This window comes from Triplophysa dalaica, chromosome 7, assembly GCF_015846415.1.
Source record: "Triplophysa dalaica isolate WHDGS20190420 chromosome 7, ASM1584641v1, whole genome shotgun sequence".
Lineage (NCBI taxonomy): Eukaryota > Metazoa > Chordata > Actinopteri > Cypriniformes > Nemacheilidae > Triplophysa > Triplophysa dalaica.
The window spans coordinates 18,541,610-18,563,270 of NC_079548.1; the positions used below are offsets into that span (position 1 = coordinate 18,541,610).

At 39.2% G+C, this 21,661-nt stretch overlaps 1 protein-coding gene across 1 annotated transcript in view; it reads left to right on the top strand.

The window, feature by feature from the left end:
- Window positions 1-8,749: 8,749 nt before the first annotated feature.
- Window positions 8,750-21,661, top strand: part of baiap3 (BAI1 associated protein 3) — a 40,088-nt gene continuing 27,176 nt past the window's right edge. Inside the window, exons 1-2 of the mRNA XM_056751710.1 lie at window positions 8,750-8,895; window positions 14,877-15,038. Of these exons, the coding sequence (XP_056607688.1) occupies window positions 14,890-15,038 (149 nt within the window). The 5' untranslated portion in view covers window positions 8,750-8,895; window positions 14,877-14,889. The remainder of the gene's footprint in view (window positions 8,896-14,876; window positions 15,039-21,661) is intronic.

The window sequence follows — 21,661 nt, forward strand, 5'->3', positions numbered from 1 at the left end:
CAGCCAAGTATCAATTTGCTTAATGGTGGATCAAATTGGAGGTGGTTTTGTTCCATTAGAAGACACTCTGTTTGTAATTTCTTTAAAGCAGTACTTTCGTTTGACAATGGGGAGCACCTAAATCTCACCTGTTTCATGGTGCAATTTAATCAGCCCCATCAGGTTTAGAAGAATTGTTCACTGGATCCGGAGCTTTCTGGAAAAGATCAGGACCCGTACTAAAAGGGCAGTGGTTTACTTTTAATCTGTAAAGGATCTAACTACCAGGTCGTGTGCCCAGGGGAAAATGTCCCACATCTCCATCAAAGGTCTAATAATGTCTTGGCCAGAAGCTTCCACTCCCTGAAGCCTGAGAATGTCCATGCTAATTATGTATTCTTCAGGAAGGTAATGTTAACTCGCACAGACATCAACTCTGTAAGGTGTTCTTGTAGTGTTAGTTTTCAAGAGAATAGCAGCTTCCTGTTCTCGCCGGGGTCTTGGCAATTATGAATATTTTCAGCACGATTTTCGGTTCAATAATCAGCTAGAAACTATTACCGAGGAATAATGTCAGTGTGAGGAGAAAAGACCCAATGTCAGATTTTACTCTACTAATTGCAGGAGCAGATCGAGGGTTTCTACAATAATAATTATTGGTTTAGAACTTTATTTGAAAGAATAAGTTTTTTTTTTTCCAATTTGTATGCACTAGATTTTAAACATGATTTCAATGCGAGATCTTTAATTGGTAAAGCTTTTTATTACTTAATAATGAATCACTGTTACATATGTAAACTATTTCTATCCACATACACCATGGGTCCCCTTACATGGAATTAACCATATTGTTACAGAACAGTAGCCCTAAACAGACATACTGCGCTACAGAGCGTGTTTCATAAATAGTTATCCCATTTTGCGAAAACATGACAATATTTTGGTCCTTTGAGAGTCACCATAGTACTTTGAAAGGGAGGGGGAGTGGTTGAGTGAGCCATTGGTTGCAATTTGCAACCTCACTGCTAGATGCTACTAAAATCTTTACACGAGTATTTGACTTGTTTACTTTTAAGCTATTCGTTTTTTTAAGCAGTCCACATGGAACTGTTTAACCAACAACTCTAAACACCTTAGTCACTGCACAGTAAAACACATAGCAAAATTGGTTTGGCCCAGTGATGGGCCACACAACCCACCTTCACTTGGCCCACATACAAGAATGAATTACTCTCCATGAGTGGACTAGGTCTGGTTGCCGAACTTATAGACCCACATAGATGCCACATAGAGCCCATGGCATAGCCATATCTCAGATAAATGTATGACTTGTCACACATATACATTTCCCACAGTTCTCTATTTTACATCTGGGCCAAATAATCCACTTATACCCAGCTATCAAATCGTTCCTTTTATTTCATGTTTTTGAATACGTTTTAAAAACATTTTTAATGTTTTATAACGCTCCCAGCAACAAAAGTTACCATCATAGTGATCAGTGTTTCCTTGAGTTGTGTTCTATACCCTTGACTTTCACTGATTTGATTTGCTGTAATTGTCTGCTTTACAGTGCACTTTTTATGGCAATGCATTTGAGAACCTTACCTTATGGTCTCTGTAGGGAACCATTGAAACCACTATAATGTTGTAATTTGATTCACTGCTCTTGTTTGGGTTGAGTGCTATGCTGATCCTGAAAGAACATTATAAGGTCAGGGAGTTTGATTGTATTTTGATGTATAGAAAGATGTATGTACAGTTGTGTTCAAAATTATTCAACCCCCAATGCTGTAAATGGTTTTAGGGAATTTAGTGTACATTTGTAATTGTATTCAGAATGAAATCCTACAAGGACTTCTTAAAGAACCATATGCAACTAAAATGACATCAATTAGTTTTGTAATACAGTAGTAAATGTTTCTTTTGTGAATTCTTCATTGACATAATTATTCAACCCCTTAAAGACTGGTGTAGTTACAAACATGATGAGGTCAAGAGAATGGTCCAGGAAGACAAGAGAACAGGTGATTACTCTTCACAGGAAGGGTAATGGCAATAAGAAGATTGCAAAGATGTTAAACATACCAAGAGACACCATAGGAAGCATCATTCGCAAATTCAAGGCAAAGGGCACTGTTGAAACGCTACCTGGTCGTGCCAGAAAGAAGATGCTGACTTCGACTGCTGTGCGCTACCTGAAGCGTAGAGTGGAGAAAAGTCCCCGTGTGACTGCTGAGGAACTGAGAAAAGATTTGTCAGATGTGGGTACTGAAGTTTCTGCTCAGACAATACGGCGCACCCTGCGTAATGAAGGCCTCCATGCCAGAACTCCCAGGCGCACCCCCTTGCTGTCCCCAAAGAATAAGAAGAGTCGACTGCAGTATGCCAAAAGTCATGTGGACAAACCACAGAAGTTTTGGGATAGTGTTCTGTGGACTGATGAAACAAAATTAGAACTGTTTGGGCCCATGGATCAACGCTATGTTTGGAGGAGGAAGAACAAGGCCTATGAAGAAAAGAACACCTTGCCTACTGTGAAGCATGGCGGGGGGTCAATCATGCTTTGGGGCTGTTTTGCTTCTGCAGGTACTGGGAAGCTTCAGCGTGTGCAAGGTACCATGAATTCTCTTCAGTACCAGGAGATATTGGATGACAATGTGATGCAGTCCGTCACAAACCTGAGGCTTGGAAGACATTGGACCTTTCAACAGGACAATGATCCCAAGCATACCTCCAAGTCCACTAGAGCATGGTTGCAGATTAAAGGCTGGAACATTTTGAAGTGGCCATCGCAGTCACCAGACTTAAATCCGATTGAGAACCTCTGGTGAGACTTAAAGAAAGCAGTTGCAGTGCGCAAGCCTAAGAATGTGACTGAAGTGGAGGCTTTTGCCCATGATGAATGGCCGAAGATACCCGTAGATCGCTGCAAGACACTTGTGTCAAGCTATGCTTCACGTTTAAAAGCTGTTATAACTGTAAAAGGATGTTGTACTAAGTACTAAGATTGAATGTCACTTGGGGGTTGAATAAAACTGATAATGATGTGAGCTCAGAAAAGACATTTGTGGTTATTTCATTATTAATGTTATGTTATATTTGTCTGACCTACACGTGCCTCTTTGATTTAATTGCAACGCTCTTACCGCTGAGCTCCGTGATAGCTATTTATCATATATATATATATATATATATATATATATCACACACAGTCATAAGGAATCTGTGTATAAATCTCCGCAATGGTGAGAATCAACAAGCTTATTCAGATAATCAGATCAACAAACCAATTCAGATAATCAGATCAACTGCAATGCATGCTGGGAATTATGAATGTACGTTTTGTACTATGCTGTCACCCAGCATGCATTGCAGAATGATGTTTTGGTTTACTGATTGTCATCATTGTTGAGATTCATACACTGATTCTTCATGTCTGTGTGTCTACATTCTGATGTAGTTAAATATTTATTTTTTTCTTTTTTCACAAATCTTTCAAGACAGCATACTGTATCAAACTCCCAGATCTTATAATGTTCTTCCAGGATCAACGGCACAACAATCAAACCAGCTGAGATCACTGAATGACATTTCAACTTGGTAGTTATCTCAATGAACACCAGTCAACAACTTTTGATTAGATTAACATATGCATTAACATAACAATTGTACTTTAAAACCACAAAAATGCAACGCACTGAAAAAAGGGGAGAGTTCAGAACACAGCTCAAGGGAACACTGATCACCTTGATGGTGACTTTGTCAGTTGGTCTTTAGACATATACAAAACTGACATTTTGAATGTTTTATAACATGAACATCCTATAATGAGCGTTCTTATAACAAAATGTTGTAAGCTGGGTTGTATTTCAGGTTGTTGTGTTTCTCTGGGTAAATTTCATTTTTCAGTTTCTGTTGATCTTTTATGCAGTGGTTCTGTTTGTTAACAACCAGATGTTCATTACTATGAACATCTGATGTTCACTATTACCTTTCTATGTTTTTCTTATTAGCGCCTGTATAGCTGCTTTGGAACAATGCACATCGTGAAAAGCGCTAAATAAATAAATTGAATTGAACCGTAAGGACTTGGCAACCATACACAACATCCTTGCATCATGATGGAGAGTTTGCTTGGACAAGCAAACCTCATATCTCGTAGAAAAACTAAAATATGTGTCTGATTCTCTGTGTATTTTAAATTGCACAGGTTTTTGGAACAAACTGTGGCAAGCTGCATAAATACCATACATGAACATCCCCAGACCCTTTTGAAGTCATTTGTCCATTATGTAGTAGGTCTTAAAAATTGCCATCTTTGAGTAGCTGGATAAATAAGATTAACACAGAACGCAAATTATGCTTCTAGAATCCAAATGATTAACCCTGCTTCTTTCTTTTTTACATGTTTTCAGAGAAGGGAAGTTGTTATTCGTCTCTGCGTGGTTTCCAATTTGAGACCTGGACATTTTCCCGCCTGACGTCAGTTTAGTTATAAATGTCATATTTCCTCCGTAACCAGCATTGCTTCATTTAATATCCATTCAGGATTTGTTGAATGTAATGGAAAATCACACAGGTGTTCAAATATCACAATCAGCAGACCAAGGGTGAGAGAATGCAGTCTTTTCTTTTGACAAAACCTAACCATGAGCTGACATCATGTCTCATTCATTAACATTTGCAATTTTGCCTTTGTTAAACTAACACTCGTGTTAGTTTGTTGTGCATTAACAGAAATAAATAAAAAACTACATATGTATTCCTAAATGTTAAAATTAAGATAAATAGATGCTTTGGACTAGAGGTATTGTTCACTGTCATTTTAAGTAAACTAATACTGTTACCCGATAGAACGTTATTTCAACGTATTACCAACATTTTGATTAATTTCACCCGAGGTTGTTGGTGCACAAACTTCCCAAAGCACATTTATACCAAAACACCCTGCTTGGTCCTTTCTGCAACAGGTCTTAAAAGTAAAGCTGTAGTTGTTTTAAAGATGCTGTGCAACAGACGCTTCAAATAGTCTGAAGCAGCTGGGGTGGTGCACTAATGATGTGCCCATGGAAACAGACAATGTGAACCTTTTCCTCTGATCAAAAAACAACTGTGAACCAACTGGGGTCTAGCACACCTTACCATTTATAGCCGATATTATGTGGCTGGGTTTGAAAATTCTGCAATTTGTGGTTACGAAATGAATAATTGCCGGCGTGTTTTGCATTTCTGTATTTGTCATTTCAAAATGATGTCATTTGGCTGTTTACAAGGGAGCACTCTGTTATTCATCGACTTTCATATGTTTGATGATTGTGAAGCCTTTGGAAATAACTCAATATTTGCTTCAATTACTGATAAAATGTGATTCAAGCTTCATGCAGGTAAATATCCAGACTTATTAATTAAGAACGTGAACGTTTGACTGCTGTTTTTAATAAATAAATGGCTTGCGCAACCACAGTAATTGACGTCATGTAGGCAATGTCAACATGTCAACATTTTTATTTAGTAACTAAAAAATGAGGAAGGTTTGATTCACCAAACAAACCTCAAAAACTTTGCAAATGTCTATATTTAAGCATCCTACACTCATAAAAATAAAGGTGCTGCATGATGCCATAGAAGAACCCTTGTTTCATCTACATGGTTCCATAAAGAACCTTTAACATCCGAAGGAACCTTTCTGTTTCACAAAAGGTTCTTTGTGGAGATAAAAGGTTCTTCAGATTATAAAAGGTAGAAGAGAGATCGTTCTTTAAAGAACCATTGACTGAATGCTTCTTCATGGAAACAAAAATAGATGGTTTTTCAATGCCATCGCTGTGAAGAACCTTTTAGGCACCTTTATTTTTAAGAGTGTACATCTTTTAAAAAACATATTTTTACACCTGACACCATATTTGTTTTGATAATGTAATGATTCGTACAGCCTGGTCATGATTGCTTTAACAACATTAAAGAAACCCTTGGTACCTTATGAATGATTGCAATTATACAGAGATGATGTCTGCATATTGCAGTTCTTCCAATAAAAGCTTGAAGTGCGTTCTGTGTGGAAAGCTTGAAAGAAATGCTTATTTGATCCTTTCAAACTGGGTTGCATTTGAATACAAAACAGTACACAGCTCTACAAGTGGGCTGGTGGAAGTGGAAACCTCTAGAGCTTCAAAGGACCCATCAACAGCGACTATTTATAAAGTGCAGGCCTTAATTCATCATATTATATGCACTTAGTATTTGCAGGAACACAACACAAAAACATCCCTATCCAATCCGGCCATTTAGAGATACTTCACCCAAAAATGAAAATTCTGTCATCATTTACTCACCTTCGAGTTGTTCCAAATTTGTATAAATGTATTTTCTGATTGTTACGGTCTAAGGTGAACACAGAGTAATAAACAGATCTCAATACCCATTGACCCATAGTAGGAAAAAATACTTTATCATTGTTTTGTTGAACACAAAATAAGACATTTTGAAGAATGTAGGTCAGCAAACAGTTCTGGGGCACTTTGGACTACCATTGTTTTTTTCTCTACTATGGTAGTCAATGTGTGTTAAGATCTGTTTGCTTATAAGCATTATTCCAGGGTGAAGTATCCCTTAAGTGTGCATTCAGAGAGAATGAACCTTGCACGATCTTTAGTCCCAAGTTGTGTCTTCATGTGAAGCCCTTGAACATGGGTCAATGATAAATGCAAACTTGTGGTGTCATTTATTCAACCACTTTTAACATCTTGTATTTGTCTTCAAACTATTTATCAGACGTTACTTTTGTGCATGTAGAAAATAAATGTTATACCAGAAATATTACTCGATATATCTGATTTTTATATATGTCCCCTAAACATAGATTCTTGATGCCAATCCTCGTCCATTTCCACTCTTTAAGCTTCAAAGCATCGCTGTGAAATCAATGAAAGTAAACAACCACACGTCTTTTTCTGCCCAGGTAAAGCTGTTCCCAGCATCTTCCAGCCATTTGGAAATCCTCTGCCGAGAGAAGATGCCTGGCTGGTGCTTTGTTTTATTGGCTGTGGTAAAGAATAATTTCAGCGTACTGAGAGGCACCTCACCCCAGCAGCTACGTAATTAATGTGTCCGAGCCTATTTATAGTAGCGAGGAAATGCGATGGAGACGTGGGTGGTGTGGATGGGTGATGGGTGCCGTTGGTGGCAGGGAGCGAGGAGTGATCCGGCGGCCAGTGACACCTCGCGTTGCCTCGTAGTCAGGAATTCTGAGGCTTCATCTGTAGATGACTTGATTCTTGCCTTTCTATATTATCAAGTTCAATAAATTTAAAAGAACTTCATGCAAGCTCCAAGGATTGGCTCTGTAATTAAACAACCTGATGCTCAACTTCAGTCCAAAAGCTCCGGTGTGGGACATGAAATGCAATTAACTGCCCACATTTGCCAATGAATGTGCTTACAATTTTTAATTGACTTGCCAGAGCTGTGTCTTGAGAAGGACTTTGGCAAGTCCTATAGCTTTGTTGACATTCGTCTGTGTAATTTCACACGTTAGGCGAGTCTAATCAATAACTCAATCAATAATCAATAACTAAAACAGCCTGTAATAACCACGCTTGGAGGATACATTTGAAAGAATCTCTCTATCTTTGTCCGTATTAAAAGAATCCAGAAAAATGATCTTTCTGATGGTCTTTGTCATTTCTCTCTTCTATATTAGAATAGTAAATTGCAAAGACTCCCCAATGTTCTGTCCTTTTTCTGGCCCCGCTGACTGAGAGCATCACGTTTCATCATAAACTCACACGTATGTGTCTATAAACAAGGCATTCTCACGTTTGCTCTGACGGCATGAGTCACCACACTTTTGAGAGCTCGGTCCATGGTTCTGTTTAACTCATGCTAATAAATCTCTCTTCTACCATCTGCAGGATAGCACCTCCTCCTACTGTTTTGCCTAATTGGAACAAAATAGAGGAGACCTACATAAATGCCAAGCCTCGGCTGGGTTTTTTTTTTTCAACGGGCTCCAGTGGAACAGCAGTGAAACAATAGTCTAGAGGTTTCACGGAGGTTCTGCAAATACATTTGCCCTATTTTGTGAGACGCTGGCAAACCCCTAGCAAGGGAAGCTCAATTATTGAGCATCAGGATATCATGATTAATAAAACTGTATGCGGTCCAGCTTTTGATATTGGCAGGCAATACGGATGCAGCTCACACAGGGTCTGTTGTGCTACATATTAAGCTAAAGAACAAATGATAAAAAACAACGAACCTTTTTTATACTGTTCGGTTTTAGCTTTAATACCAAAGTAAACATGCATATTGTTCACACTGCTTTTTAAGACCAAATGTTGAATGCAACCTCAAATTGTCACAGCATCTGCTGTTTGAATACATGCAAATGTGACGTAAATTTACAAATATTCAGACGTTCTGCACAATATATACTGTGTACTATGTAACCAAGTCTGTTTGCCTATGGTAAAAGCCAAATATTAATTAAACCAGCATATACAGTATGTTATGTTTCATCACAATGTCCTCAGACAGGTATACTTTTGGGGTCTGCACATAATCAAATGTACAAATATGCTCTTCTTTTAACACGTGGCAGAGCTCTTTTTTTCTTAACAGAGCTGACAGCCCCTCAGCAACAGCTCCAGGCATGCAAAGTGGTCTTACACTTCCCTTGACCATATATGGATTATACCGGTGCGCGCGACGGGAGAGGAGAGCATCTCTCAGAAATTAAAACGTTTTCCTGTCATCAGATGAGGACAAATTAACGTTCATTGCATAGTTGACATCTCCCATCTTAAAGGGGTATACCAGCGAGCAGTCGCGTAGATTTCCATGGGCAAAGAAAAGTCTGAGGCGCACACAAACAGTCGCACGAGCATCGCGCATCAGTGAATGAGAGATCCACAGGTGAGCTGCCTCATATTTCTCTTGATGTGTTCGGGGTGTGTTTTCATTTATAACGCACGCACTGTTTAACATTGTTAATTATCGGTCAAATTGATGCGATGTGTTATTTGCTATATTCTGTTTTCTAAGTGCGCAAGTTAAAACCACATGTTGTTTATCTTGCATTACACATTTGCTATTGAAAGATTGTTATGTTACTCTTAACTAGCCTACATTCTTTTATTTGTGTTTGTGGATTGTAATGCCAATTTCAGTGACATTTAAAAATGGTTGAAAGTTTATGTTTCTGACTGGTTGTGCATAGTTTATGTTTTTTAGTAGTTTGCCACCTGTAGTCTTGTCGCAACAGATGTTATGGATGCTGAAGTAGCGCTCGTAGGGCGCAGTTAAAAGCGAATCGATTTTTTCTAGAATAGCCTGACAACGCATTAAAACAAAAACATCAGGTTGCATTTAACACAAAGTCGCCTATACGCAAAGAACAACAATTTGACGAAAGTTGTCAATTATGGTATAATATAGCACACATCGTTTTGTTGGTCTGTTTGTTTTCAGGTGCATTTGCTTATTGTTATTAAAGTAATGAAATGCGTATAAGAGCACTAAACATATCTTAGTTTTCTTTAAAACCTTGCATTTTTTCAAAACGAAGTGAAAAATATGGAATGTTGAAAAATGTAGAGGTAAAATACTTATTTGAATGCTAACACGTATTTTATTTTACCCCTGGGAGATGCCTTGATGGCGCAATGGTCCACGAGGGAGTTAGTTGCCAAGACAACGGCACATATAGACACAAGACAAGGTTGACGATCCAAGAAGCAAATTATATATCAAGTGAGGTATATGTATTTAAACACAGCTCAGAGTGCAAAAACTTGACAGTTGGCAAAAGAAACACTGATATTGTAATATTTTACCACTTCTTAAGTAGTTTGGTGAAAGGGCCGGGGATTATTCATCAAAAGCATTATTGAATAAACAATTGCGTCTTTGTTTGTCTGAGAGAAATAAATTTGCTTGCAAGTTGCAAATAATTTCACCTTTGTCTTTCCTATTCATGGTTGCTTAAATTCTAAAGAACCTTTAAATTTTATTGAGGCATTACTTTTCTTTACATTCCCTGGAGAGAATAAAACAGTCCTTCAATTGGACTCCCACAGCCTGTCCGAAAGTAATTGAATGTGAAAGCGCCGACTTTCCTTTAGTGATTGACAGTTTAAATCTGTGCTGTGCTTAATGGGGGCTCGAGCAGACGCGTGAGAAGAGATTCCTGCCACAGGTGAAAGACAGCACTCTTTCTGTCAGTTGTAGGTTGTAAAGGCCTTTCTGGAGTTATAGAAAAACATGTGGAATCGCATTACTTAAAAAAACCTCTTTGTACTTAAATGTGCTGAAATCATGCCATGTTGTTGAGTTTAAGGGTCCTTTGACTCCAACCATTAAAGATGTTGACTTTCTCATTTCTCTTTAAAATCACGACGGCCCGTCATGTTTTTCCCCTTATTTTACCAAATAATCAACTAGCGCACTCTAGTGAGAATGAAATTTCACTCTCTAATTTGAGAAGTGATTTCTCAAAGTTGCTGTTGACTTGATTTCAGTATTGCACTGAGGTTTCAGAAAGAGATTTTCAACTTTCTATGTTTTAATGAAAATTCATAGCAGCTTTCATATACTAGATCATCAGACCAAACAAAACTTGCACTGATGTTATTAAATACGTTTGTTATTTATCAGTAAGTTATATGAATTTTCCTACACAGCATGAAGATTGTTGACCCGAGTGTGATTTGATGCACATTGAACAAAAACGAGTAGAAAACATTTCATTTAAAAATGAAAAGTTGAAAAATGTATTAAAATAAAAAAAAAGTCGGATTTTCTATTCTTTTAACACCTGTCTCTTGAAATGAGTCAGTGATTTGAGTCTTCTGTGCAGATGCTAATTTCAAATCCCGTCAATTTCATGTTGCCACGAGGGTTCGGTTGTTGATTTTACGTGGTAAAACTCACTAGTTTTTGGAACAAAGCAAACGTTTCCTTCAATGTCAGTGTTCAGTTACACAACAACCTCACAGGGACAGACTGTGTCATCTAACGTCTATCCAATTTGTTCCATCACATGGTGAGCGTAAACTCATGTAAACATCTCAAATGTCGCCTCGAAAAACTCGGCCCTATTCTTCACGTTCGATCGATCGCAATTGCGAAATGTCTGTGCGGAATTATGCCTGACGTTAACGTTGATCAACACTCCAGATTGGCTCTTTGGAAATGGCCTAGTGGGAAATAAGCTGGCATATCTCCCCTGATGGCCCTACACCTTTATCAGAGCCTGGAGGATTATTGGCCCTTATCATCTCCTAGATCGTAATGATATGTGCCCCGTTTCCGCCCCTGTACCACCTCCCCCATCTGACTGACTTCCCTGTGGAAGACCTTTTGTTTCGGAAACAACACGATCAAACCTGTGTCACATACCTGCAGCATCACCCCTGAACTCACGAGCGCCTGTCTGTGTGCTGTCAGTCAGGTTAAAAAACTGACGGGATGTTGCCTCACACTTTCACAGCTCGCTCTCACTCCGGGGAAAAGCTGGGGCTATTCCACACCCACACAACCGATGGTGCTGGCACACTTGGAGAAATAATTGTGCGTCTGATAAAGCCGAAGAACTGCATTGATTGTATTACACCGTGGCTTGGCAGGTTAAAATATTTGAATATGTGTGTGTATATCATTTCATAGCCAATGTGGAAAATGGCACTCTTACAGGCAACCTTTAGCCCGCCATTCAGAGCTTCATAATGAGAAGGACACTTGACATTTCTGCAATTTAGAAAATATTGGAGACACGGTTATGGGCTTTCTCATAGTGCTTATCCAGAAAGACTTCATTGTGAGAGAAGAGCGCTGAGATTGTATCTACGACAATCACAGGGTTTTGCCATCACAAATTATAATGAAAACCTACTGGACTGCTTAGCTCAGAGCGCCCAGAAAAATAGAAAATACTGAATAGGTAAGGGAGAGCTGTCTACCAAAGGTAGCACGATTCTTGTCACGTGACTGTCCATCATAAACATTATGTATGGGAGGATACTGGATAAGAGCTTTAAAGTCGTGAACCGGAAGTCACAATCAACTTTTAGAAGATTTCTGAGAGAAATGAAATATTAAATGAGGAAAAATAGAGGACGGGAAAAATTGACTGGCTGTAGAGATGCATTTAATTTAGAGATGGAGCTCACAGCAGACTGATAGTTGAGGGGATTAAACTAAAATCATCAGACCCCCTTAGCTGTTATAAAATGACTTTAATCCAAGGCTTCAATGCACTTGTTACTTTTATAAACATTTATTCCATATAAATGAATAATGAAAGAATCATATGAGATGATCTACTTAGTGACTTTTGAGTAGTGCGGCACACATCTAACACACAACATATAAATACAAGGAATGTCTCAGTGTATTCAGAAAGGTCTTCTTTCATGACTAGCATATCTTGGCAGGACGAATTTGGCACAAATAAATAAGTTGAGGAATGGGCGCTGGTGCAGTTTGTGTGGCAGACCATTGAGAGCATTATTACAGCATCCCTGCCTCATTTTACTTTATAAAAATCATCAGGTTAACTCATCTATATGAATGAGAGTGAAAATCTATAGGACAAATCAGTCGCTCAGTCCCTGTATATGAATGACGGTGAAAAATGTATGAGCAGGAACATTATCAAATCAATAAAACAATTTTGTAACAACTGGAGGTATTGAAATCGATAAAGTCTAATATGATGGTCCTTCACTGCATGTCTGAGAAGAGCAAAAGATGGAAGCATAAATGTTATGTTGCTTATCTGATGGTAGCAGCTTTAACTTTTACTTCTTGTGAGTTCAGGAGTGTCCAACAGAACCAAAAGATGTTAGCTCTTTCCTCAAAATCCCCTGGTCACCATCACCGGCTTAACTGACGAAAGGTGACAGAACCATAAACAAGAGCATGCTTTGTGCAGCTTTTGTCGAATCCTGTGTACCTGCGCTGGCGGCTCGTCTCTCTCCGCCGTTACCATAGAGACCCCTGCATCCCCAGCGGAGAAGCCTTTGACTGCCAGGTTTACCATCTCTCTATTGAGCAGCGGTGTCACTCACATAGCACAAGAGTCTGTGCAAGGGACGGAGAGCTCAGCGGGGACCACCAGTCGGGACGCCAGTGGTCCCTTGGCAGCCGTTCATTGTGTTGGTTAGCATGTCAGTTCTCACCTTTCATGGAAGCTGATGACTGAAACGGAGTGACATCCAATTCAGATGGCGCCGTGCGTAATTGAAATGGGTTCCCGTGGGAAGCGGCTGCTCGCCGGTCTGGTGCTAATTGCACCGGTAAGAGCGGAGAGCTCAGGTGAACGCACATCTTTCAATGCGCAGCATTCGATTCCAGCACTGCAACCAGTGGAATGTGCGCTGTGGGGGGACAGACGCTGTTGTTTTGCAAAACCACTTCACTTTGTCTAGTCCCCGCTGACTTTTAATGCATGTCTGGTCAAATTAGGGGGATGTGAAAAGCAAACATGTCTCTTCCTCTTGTCCCGCAGAGTAATTCTCACTGAGGGATGTCAGACATGAGCTTGAGCCTCATGAACCCTGTAAACGTTCTAGACCAGTCAGTGACAAGATTATCAATGACCAGTTAAAGGGATAGTTCAACATTTACTCTGTGACTTTGATTAAAAGCTGTGACACGTCAGAGAGGACCTGGCCCTCCCGGCTGAGACTGGTTTCTACCAAGGTTTTTTCTCAGCATTTATTTATCATTGGAGTTTGGGTTCCTTGCCACAGGGCCGTGTTGGCTTGCTCACCGGGAAGAATGTTTGTACAGTTCTTGGCCACCATTGACTACCATAGTTATTACTTTGTAAATGTCTTTGTTCTGTTGAACACAAAAGAAGATATTTTGAAGAATGTAGTAAAGCAAACAGTTCTGGCACTTTTTACTACCATTGTCATTTTCCCTACTATGGTAGTCAATGGTGTCCAAGATCGTTTTGGTGACAAGCATTCTACCAAATATCTTTCTCTGTGTTCAGTTGTAAGAGCATGGCGTTAACAACTCCAAGGTCGTGGGTTCAATCCCAGGGGTCTTAGAAACAAATGTATAGGATAATGCAATGTAAGTCGCTTTGGATAAAAGCGTCTGCCAAATGCATAAATGTAAATGTTAAATGTATTACTTACTTACAGGGTAAAGTATAATCCCCCAGAATAATGCTAGATCACACAGCAAAACATCATGCCATTGTTGTATTTTATGGCGTTGATCCATTGATAACAACTGATACAGCAGTGGGCTTCAAAACTCCTCCTCGTAACATTTTGAAATTTGACAAAGGAGAACATTTACTGTCATGAGATGAAAGGACTGTTTGCACATCTGCATCTCAATCAAGATTATTTTCAACCACTTGTTCTGACTCTTTCTCTCGTGACTTTCAATGCTCGTTTTCTATTTTTTCCCCTCATAGTCAAGTTGCCTTTCTCTTAGTGACTGAGTGTTGTACGTAGTGAGTCACGCTCACTCCGAACCCAGAATGAAGTGGCTGTTGTTCACGGCTCTCAAACTCCTCAGGTTAAGAGCACAGAGCGTAATCCTGCGATTCCAGTCAATCGGAATTAAGAGCTCGCGGCGGCTGTCTGTTGTGACATTGAGAGTAATTGCAGGCTTCGCTTCTCACGCCAGTGACCGCTCACCGCGGCCGCAGACAAATGGGCACGACACACACGTCAATTAACACTGGACAGGAGCAGCGTGCGCCCTATGCAAAGTGTGTTTATAACTCATCCCCAAGCACAACCAATGGCCGGCCTGAGAGGTGGACGCTGGGTTCATTTTTTTCTGTTTTTAATTTCCACATCCTTCTTTTCGAGATGTTTTTTTACATTCTCCAGCCGTGGATTTGATGCAGTGATTGGTCTCCCCTGCAGGTCGTGAACAATCATGTCGACGCTGCTGGATCTGAAGAGCAGTGTACTGAGGCAGGTGCAGAGGAGCCAGTCTCTAAGGACCAGGAGAGAACCCCCGGCCGAGGCCAGCGCTGGTGGAAGTCCCCCAACGATTGCTCGGCGCTCTGGCACCATCGTACACAGGTGAGTCAGGCACAGACTGAGAGCAAAAACTTTTCAAGTTCTGGTTGGAACTGAAAAGCAACTGAAGTGTGCGAATGGAGGAATCTTTTTAAGATTCACAAAGGATTTTTGGTGACGCTTTAAATTACTTCCAATAGTGTAACAATTTAACTATGGGTACTTTTATTGTTACAGCACACACTTTGGATATTACTATCAGCACACTGGGAATATGAGGGAATTATGAGTTTCTGCTTTTTTATTCATAATTTTACCAAATATCCTCCTTACCTGAATATAGGTGTATTGCAACGGGATGATCAGAGCTGCTTGTCATTTTAATCATTTTAGTGTTTTAAAAGTAATTTAACCCAATCCACGATCTTCAAGACAGAAGGGGTTCCCAAACGTTTTCCTTTACAAGACCCACCAGTTTTATTACGCACATTTGTTCTCACGTTTTAAAACTTTGTGTGAGACAACTGCATGTAAGCTCCAGTAGCTTGGCTAAAAAGATTTTGTAGCATGCCCTTAAAGGTCCAGTCAGTGAAATCTAGCAGCAAGGTTGCGAATTGCAAACAACCGGTCACTCCACCCCTCCCTTTCAAAACACTACGATGGATGACAGAACATGTCACATGATGACGAATTACATGCACGGGCCCTGCGGAATATGTAGATAGGAATATAACAATTTTTAGGTAATAAAAACATAACACTTCATTGTGTAAGCTCTTTATACACCCCTGAAGAAATAGCTATGTATATTATATTTCATTTTTATTGATAGATCCTCCCAAAAATTACACACTGGACCTTTAAGTTTTAAAATAAAGTATAGCTATTTGTATATTCCTGTCACTTTCCTGACATTTCCCCCTTTTTTCCCCAAACTTTGCACATTGTTACCCTTTACCTACAATTATGTACTGTATAGGTACATTATTGTTACAATTAGTTACGCTGTATATTCTTTTTAAGCATGCAGCGCATTGCGGGCTGTAATCTAAAACGTTACCAGTTTATATAGCCAATTTTATAGCCAAGATATATAGCCAAGAATACCCAATTTACGAACTTTACAGTGGAAAAGATGGTTCTTGATATGAACACGTGAGGTAGGCTACTTGTAGTTCTGAAAAGTGCATAAAACAAGTGATAATAAAAGGCTTCATGGGGCTCATTCTTCACTTTATGGGTTGCACAAACACTCACTTCCCGAACATGCGGAGACAGAAATTTGAATTTATTCATCTTGAAACTGTCTTCCTTTTTGTCATGCTTTCGTCCATGGTTTAGTCAAACTGTCAAGTGTTGCCGGGTTGTATAAAAGTGAAGGCAATTGAAATAGAAAATGTCAACACATTAAGGAAACCTTTGCACATCAAACCCTTGCAAGGTGTCTGTGCGAGCTTGTATTTTCCCATATTGATACAATCGAAATAGCGAAGTCCTTCTGATTCAACGTGTTTAACGTTTGAAGTTTTATATTGATCTATTAACTTCCCGCAGATCTTAACAGATGGTGGAATGACAGTCTATGAACAGGCCAGTGACTCATTATGCTCTCGAACGCCTACTACATCTATACTACATTCACGCTTTGAGTATGACTCAATCTTGACACGCTGCTCTATCACATTTCAATTTTATCTGTGTTAAGAATGATGTACAAGAGTGGCCTTTGTGTGGATCGTGAAACAATTACTGTTCTCGCTCAATGCAGTTTTACAAGACTATACCTTATCATTCAGGATTGGCTTTCAGACTATTTCCACGAGCCACAGACAGACTTTATTCGGTCTCTGTGGTTAGTTGAGAATGACAGTTTGATCTTTACGAAAGATACCACAGGCTACACATTTAGCACAGTCAAAGTGTTTTTTAGTGTTCCTCTGCCGCCGCTACACAGATCGATCTTGTTTTTACCCCATCTGGACATGTTTACCTACATGTTTTAAATACACGCAGAGCAGTCATTCTGAAGCGAAACTAGAAAAAAATTGTTAGATCAAGAACGTTTTTGGCCTAGTTCATGCGGTCATCACAGGTACACAACGCAAGTCACGTCCATGAAGCCACGGCTTTGCAAGATTCGCCTCCGTAGGTAAACAAAGCCGATTGTTTTGCAGTCGTCTTCTCAGCGTTTCTCGTTTGAATCCTTTTCGACTGATTTCAAAGCCAAACGTAATGATGGGCATATGAACCTTGCGGTTTCTATAGCAACCGAAACACGTCTGTTTATCACAGCTGCTCCTAAAATATGAGCTGCTTTATTTTTAATGACTGCACCTCTTCAGTCTAGGAGGGAAAAACACCTGTTACGTGCAGCGCAGAACTAAGCGATTGTTTAGTGCTTGATTTGATGTACCCGTCTTCATTATTGTTTTTTTATATAAAAGAGTGATTGCTGACCAAATGTAACTAGCTGTGGTCAATGAATCTGAGCCAACCCCCCCCACCCCCCAGTCCTGTGAGAGCTAATGTGAACCACCGTTGCCTCCAGCTGTATGACTGCCATCATTAGGGTTGCAGGAAGCTGTTTGTCTCCTTCATTAGCACAGAAGAGAACTAATACCTCTAACCCAGACACTCACTCATTAATATTATGCAAATGAAGCAAAGCTGAGCCTCCCTTTCCTGTGGACCGTATTCACAGGTGACTCTGATTTCAGCTTATGGGAGATGTTTGCAAGAAACAAGGAGGTGGGATAGTGTTTGCAAAGTCGGGGTTTCCTGTCATTTATTGATTAGATCAGACAAGTTGTAATAGCTTTTGTCTCGGTAGTGTCTGATCACGCACACTAATTTGATTTTGTATTTCGTCACGGCGGATAAGACCAGGCTCAGGGTAAACACAGTGGGTGATTTGTCATCGTTTTAAAAGGAGGTGGGGGATTGTTTGAGGCGTTAAATCACTAGCGCCACACCACAACCTTTTAATATAGCCTATCACAGGGGTGTTAACTGAATAAGTGATTTTTTGTGAGTCTAGGTAGGTCTGTCTGTCACTATTGCTTTATAGCAGTGTTTCCCAATCTTTTTAGTGTTATGAAACCGCTACAGCTCCAGTAACCCAACAGGTTATCACTAATTAGTATTACTAATAGTATACAATAAATAAATTTGAAATTATAAACAGTTGATACCGTGTGTGACTCATAATGCAGGTTCAACGTCATAAAACAGTATAAAATGTAATGTAATTTAAGTAAGGGATAATCCACGGCTAGCCGCGGATTAAAGGATTTCAATGCACAACGTGGAGGCCAATAAACTGGTTGCCTCCCCAAAGTGCATTGAAATCCTTTAATGCACGGCTAGCCGTGGATTATCCCACTTATACCACCGTCATTTACCCAGTTAAAGCTGTTATTGATGTTGAAAGTGTCATTTTTTATTTTTGAACATTTCAAAATTAAAATTATTTTAGTCAGTTAAATTCGGACATTGATCAAACTGAATGGAACTACCTGTGCATTAAACTGTTTTGATGCACAACTTCCAGCAGAATCAAGTATCCAAACAGAATATGGTATAAAATTGTTTATGTTGCTTATACAAGAGTGTTTGGCAGTGGCGTAACATTGTTTTGAAAAGTGGTGTGGACAGAGATGACAAAAATGTTACTTTAATATACTATAACAGGTAATATTTATCATATGTAGTGGATCGTTCTTCTCCACTTTTCGACTCCAGCTCTCACAGTATGTGGTTTCCAAACTGTCATTTGGGGAAGGTCACTTGGGTGTTGCCATGTATTACACTTAAAACAGTTTATTCCTAAAAATGTCGCTTTGTTTATTGGTTTTCGCACTTGTGCTTGGACACTGGATGGACAAGCAAGCACGTTTCTGGAATCGCCGCTCTCTGTCTTCCGCACATATATATCACGAGTGCGAGCAATGGGAGATGGTGAGAAAGCGGCACATCCTGCATTTTCGACGCGGTTTAGATGTTAATGACCCCTAAATAGAAAAAAAGAAATTGCATATATATCTCTTAAAAGAAATCTTAATTTCATCGAAAAAAGTGGTGGGGACATGTCCCGTGTTTCCCACCTGCAAATTACGCCTATTGTGTATATAATACAAATAAAGAAGATGGTTTCATATTTTCTATCTACATTGCGTGCTTGAGACACAAGCATAAATTAATCTTCCCATGTTACATACAGTACATTTTGCATTTAAAGGCTACCGTAGCCGAGTTGAATATAAATAGTGTAAATATTGTAATACTTCATATAGAAGTTTTCATATTAGTGTAAATTGACAGCCCTGTATAGCCTCTGTAGGAAAGCAATTACCAGATAATACTGCGCTGTCTTGTGTAGCTGTACAAATAAATTGAAACAGCCCAGAACATGACAAACAACAAAAACCAAACAATATAACGATAAATTTGGGATCAAGAGTTTTTCAACCTTAATCACTTAAACATGAACATTTACTTTTGTAGACACAAGGGAGCTGATGCAGTTTAGGTTTATGTCCATGTGAAAATCCCATTGTTGTGAGACAGACAACAGTAGAAGCCTTGATGTGTAACTAAGACTGTGACTGACATTTAAATGACCTGGTTAAGAGTAAAATCTCGTATTATGATGCACTGGGGAAATACGAGGAATGCGAATGATTGGCGGCAGCAATAGAAATTAACGTAATCACATACGGTATGACCTGAAGGACCCGGGTAGAATCAAAGGTAATGAGCTCCATCCAGGATTTTATTTCCTGCTGCGTGACCAGGATTTACTTGTATTTTCTAAGTGAACTCTGAAGAATCCTTTCTCTTTAAATGTCGCGCCAACCAAAGAATGATTATTGCATACTTAACATTTAATTTTCCATGGCATACATCTGATTCGTAATTGCCAAGCTGTATTTTAGGCGTGTGTCTCTGAAGTTTAGACCACAGTCGGGCATTCATGCTCTGCAGTGTATGTGTGTGCGATGTTAGTAGAATTACATTTTTCTTGCTCTCCAGTATGAGCTTTGAAGTCCGAATAATGAAAATAAACAGTATTGCTAAAATAATAAAAAGCTTGCTTCATGGAAAGTCTGTTTCCTAGCAACATAAATGTGGATGACCAAATAAGCTTTGTGCCTGCTTGTGGTTATGTATATGTTTGTGTATTTTTGTGTCACTTGCACTTGTGAGAATCACAGAACTTGTAATAATCCGTGCCTCCCGTGCAATCACTTTTCAAAAAGTAATTGCACAGAAATCTTAATAACCTTTGATTGGAGCTCTAAAACCAAGCACCAAGTGGTTATGACTTCAAGCACCCTTAAGGCAAAAGTATAGTCCGGCCACCTGCATGATGTTATTTCCGTCATCAGGAGGGTCAGCGGTTGTCCACACACCCCATACGTGTGTTGTCCATTTTTGAGACCACACGGACAGAGCGCGAAAAACAGCGAATGTGGGAATTTTTTTTGAGTCCGCTCAGTGGCTTAAAATATCTTCTTTTATGTTCAACAAAACAAAGAAATGTATTCAACCATTTTCCAGCTATCAAAGTCAATGGTGGCCAAGAACTGTTTGAATAAAGAATAAATCAGAATTTTCATTTTTGGGTGAACTGTCCCATTAAGAGTCTTCACAGTTATGTCTCAAATGTTTTCATCCAAAAACTCAAAGAAAGGGTAAGACCGTTTAAAACTGAATTCACATTGAAATGGCACCATACAGCAAAATTTGTAACATTCTTAAATAGGGATGGGTACCGAGAACCGGTATTTTTTCGGACCGGTACATAATTCCGTCGATACCAGAGTATCGATAAGCTTCATCACAAACGATACTGTTATCGATACTTGTGTTGTTTTATCTCTGTATATTCGGATGTTAAAAGGCGAATAAAAGCCTGAATGACGTCCGAATGGCCAAAGTTTGCTCGACGTATGTGTGATATCTAGGGCCATATGATTTCCGCGATGTATTTGTAAGCTGCTTTTTTTGCGTGTTTATGAGTGAAAGGTTGGCATGGTCGCGCTTGTAGAGCTTTCAGCGTCCGCGTTTCACAACGAGGAAGCTTCCATCAAACACCCCTTTGCGGCAACCCATCAAAATAAAAGTCCTTTATTTGAGAACAAGTTATAACATTGTTTTTAATAATGCGGCCACGGAGTATATTTACTTACTTTAGTAAATTGCAGTAAATGTGCTAGTAAAATTATAAAAAATACTACATATAATTTAAAAAAAAAATGACTTGCCTAAAAAATAGTTCTTACATTTATGTAGACCTAAGTCCAGAAAGGAAAAAAGAAATATGGTCTACCAGTCAAATAACCATACTGATGTAGAGTAAATATGCTGAATTACATTATGATGTGCTCCTATGCCATGCTAAGTGCTGTCAGTGGTTTCCTAAGGAACACACACACGTTTTGTTATGTGGCATTTTCTGTTTGCTCAGAAGCATTTGTAAACTGCAGTTCTAAAGCACAGCTGTAATAAAGAAACTTAAAATGTTTAACATCTTTTCACAACATGTGTTTTTGCATCAAATTATCGATAACAGTTTTGATAAGTACCGGTATCGATAAGCAGTATCGATATCAATAAAATCTTAACGATACCCATCCCTATTCTTGTGACCTCTTCTAAAACTCTGAAGATGTCAAGACTTTGTT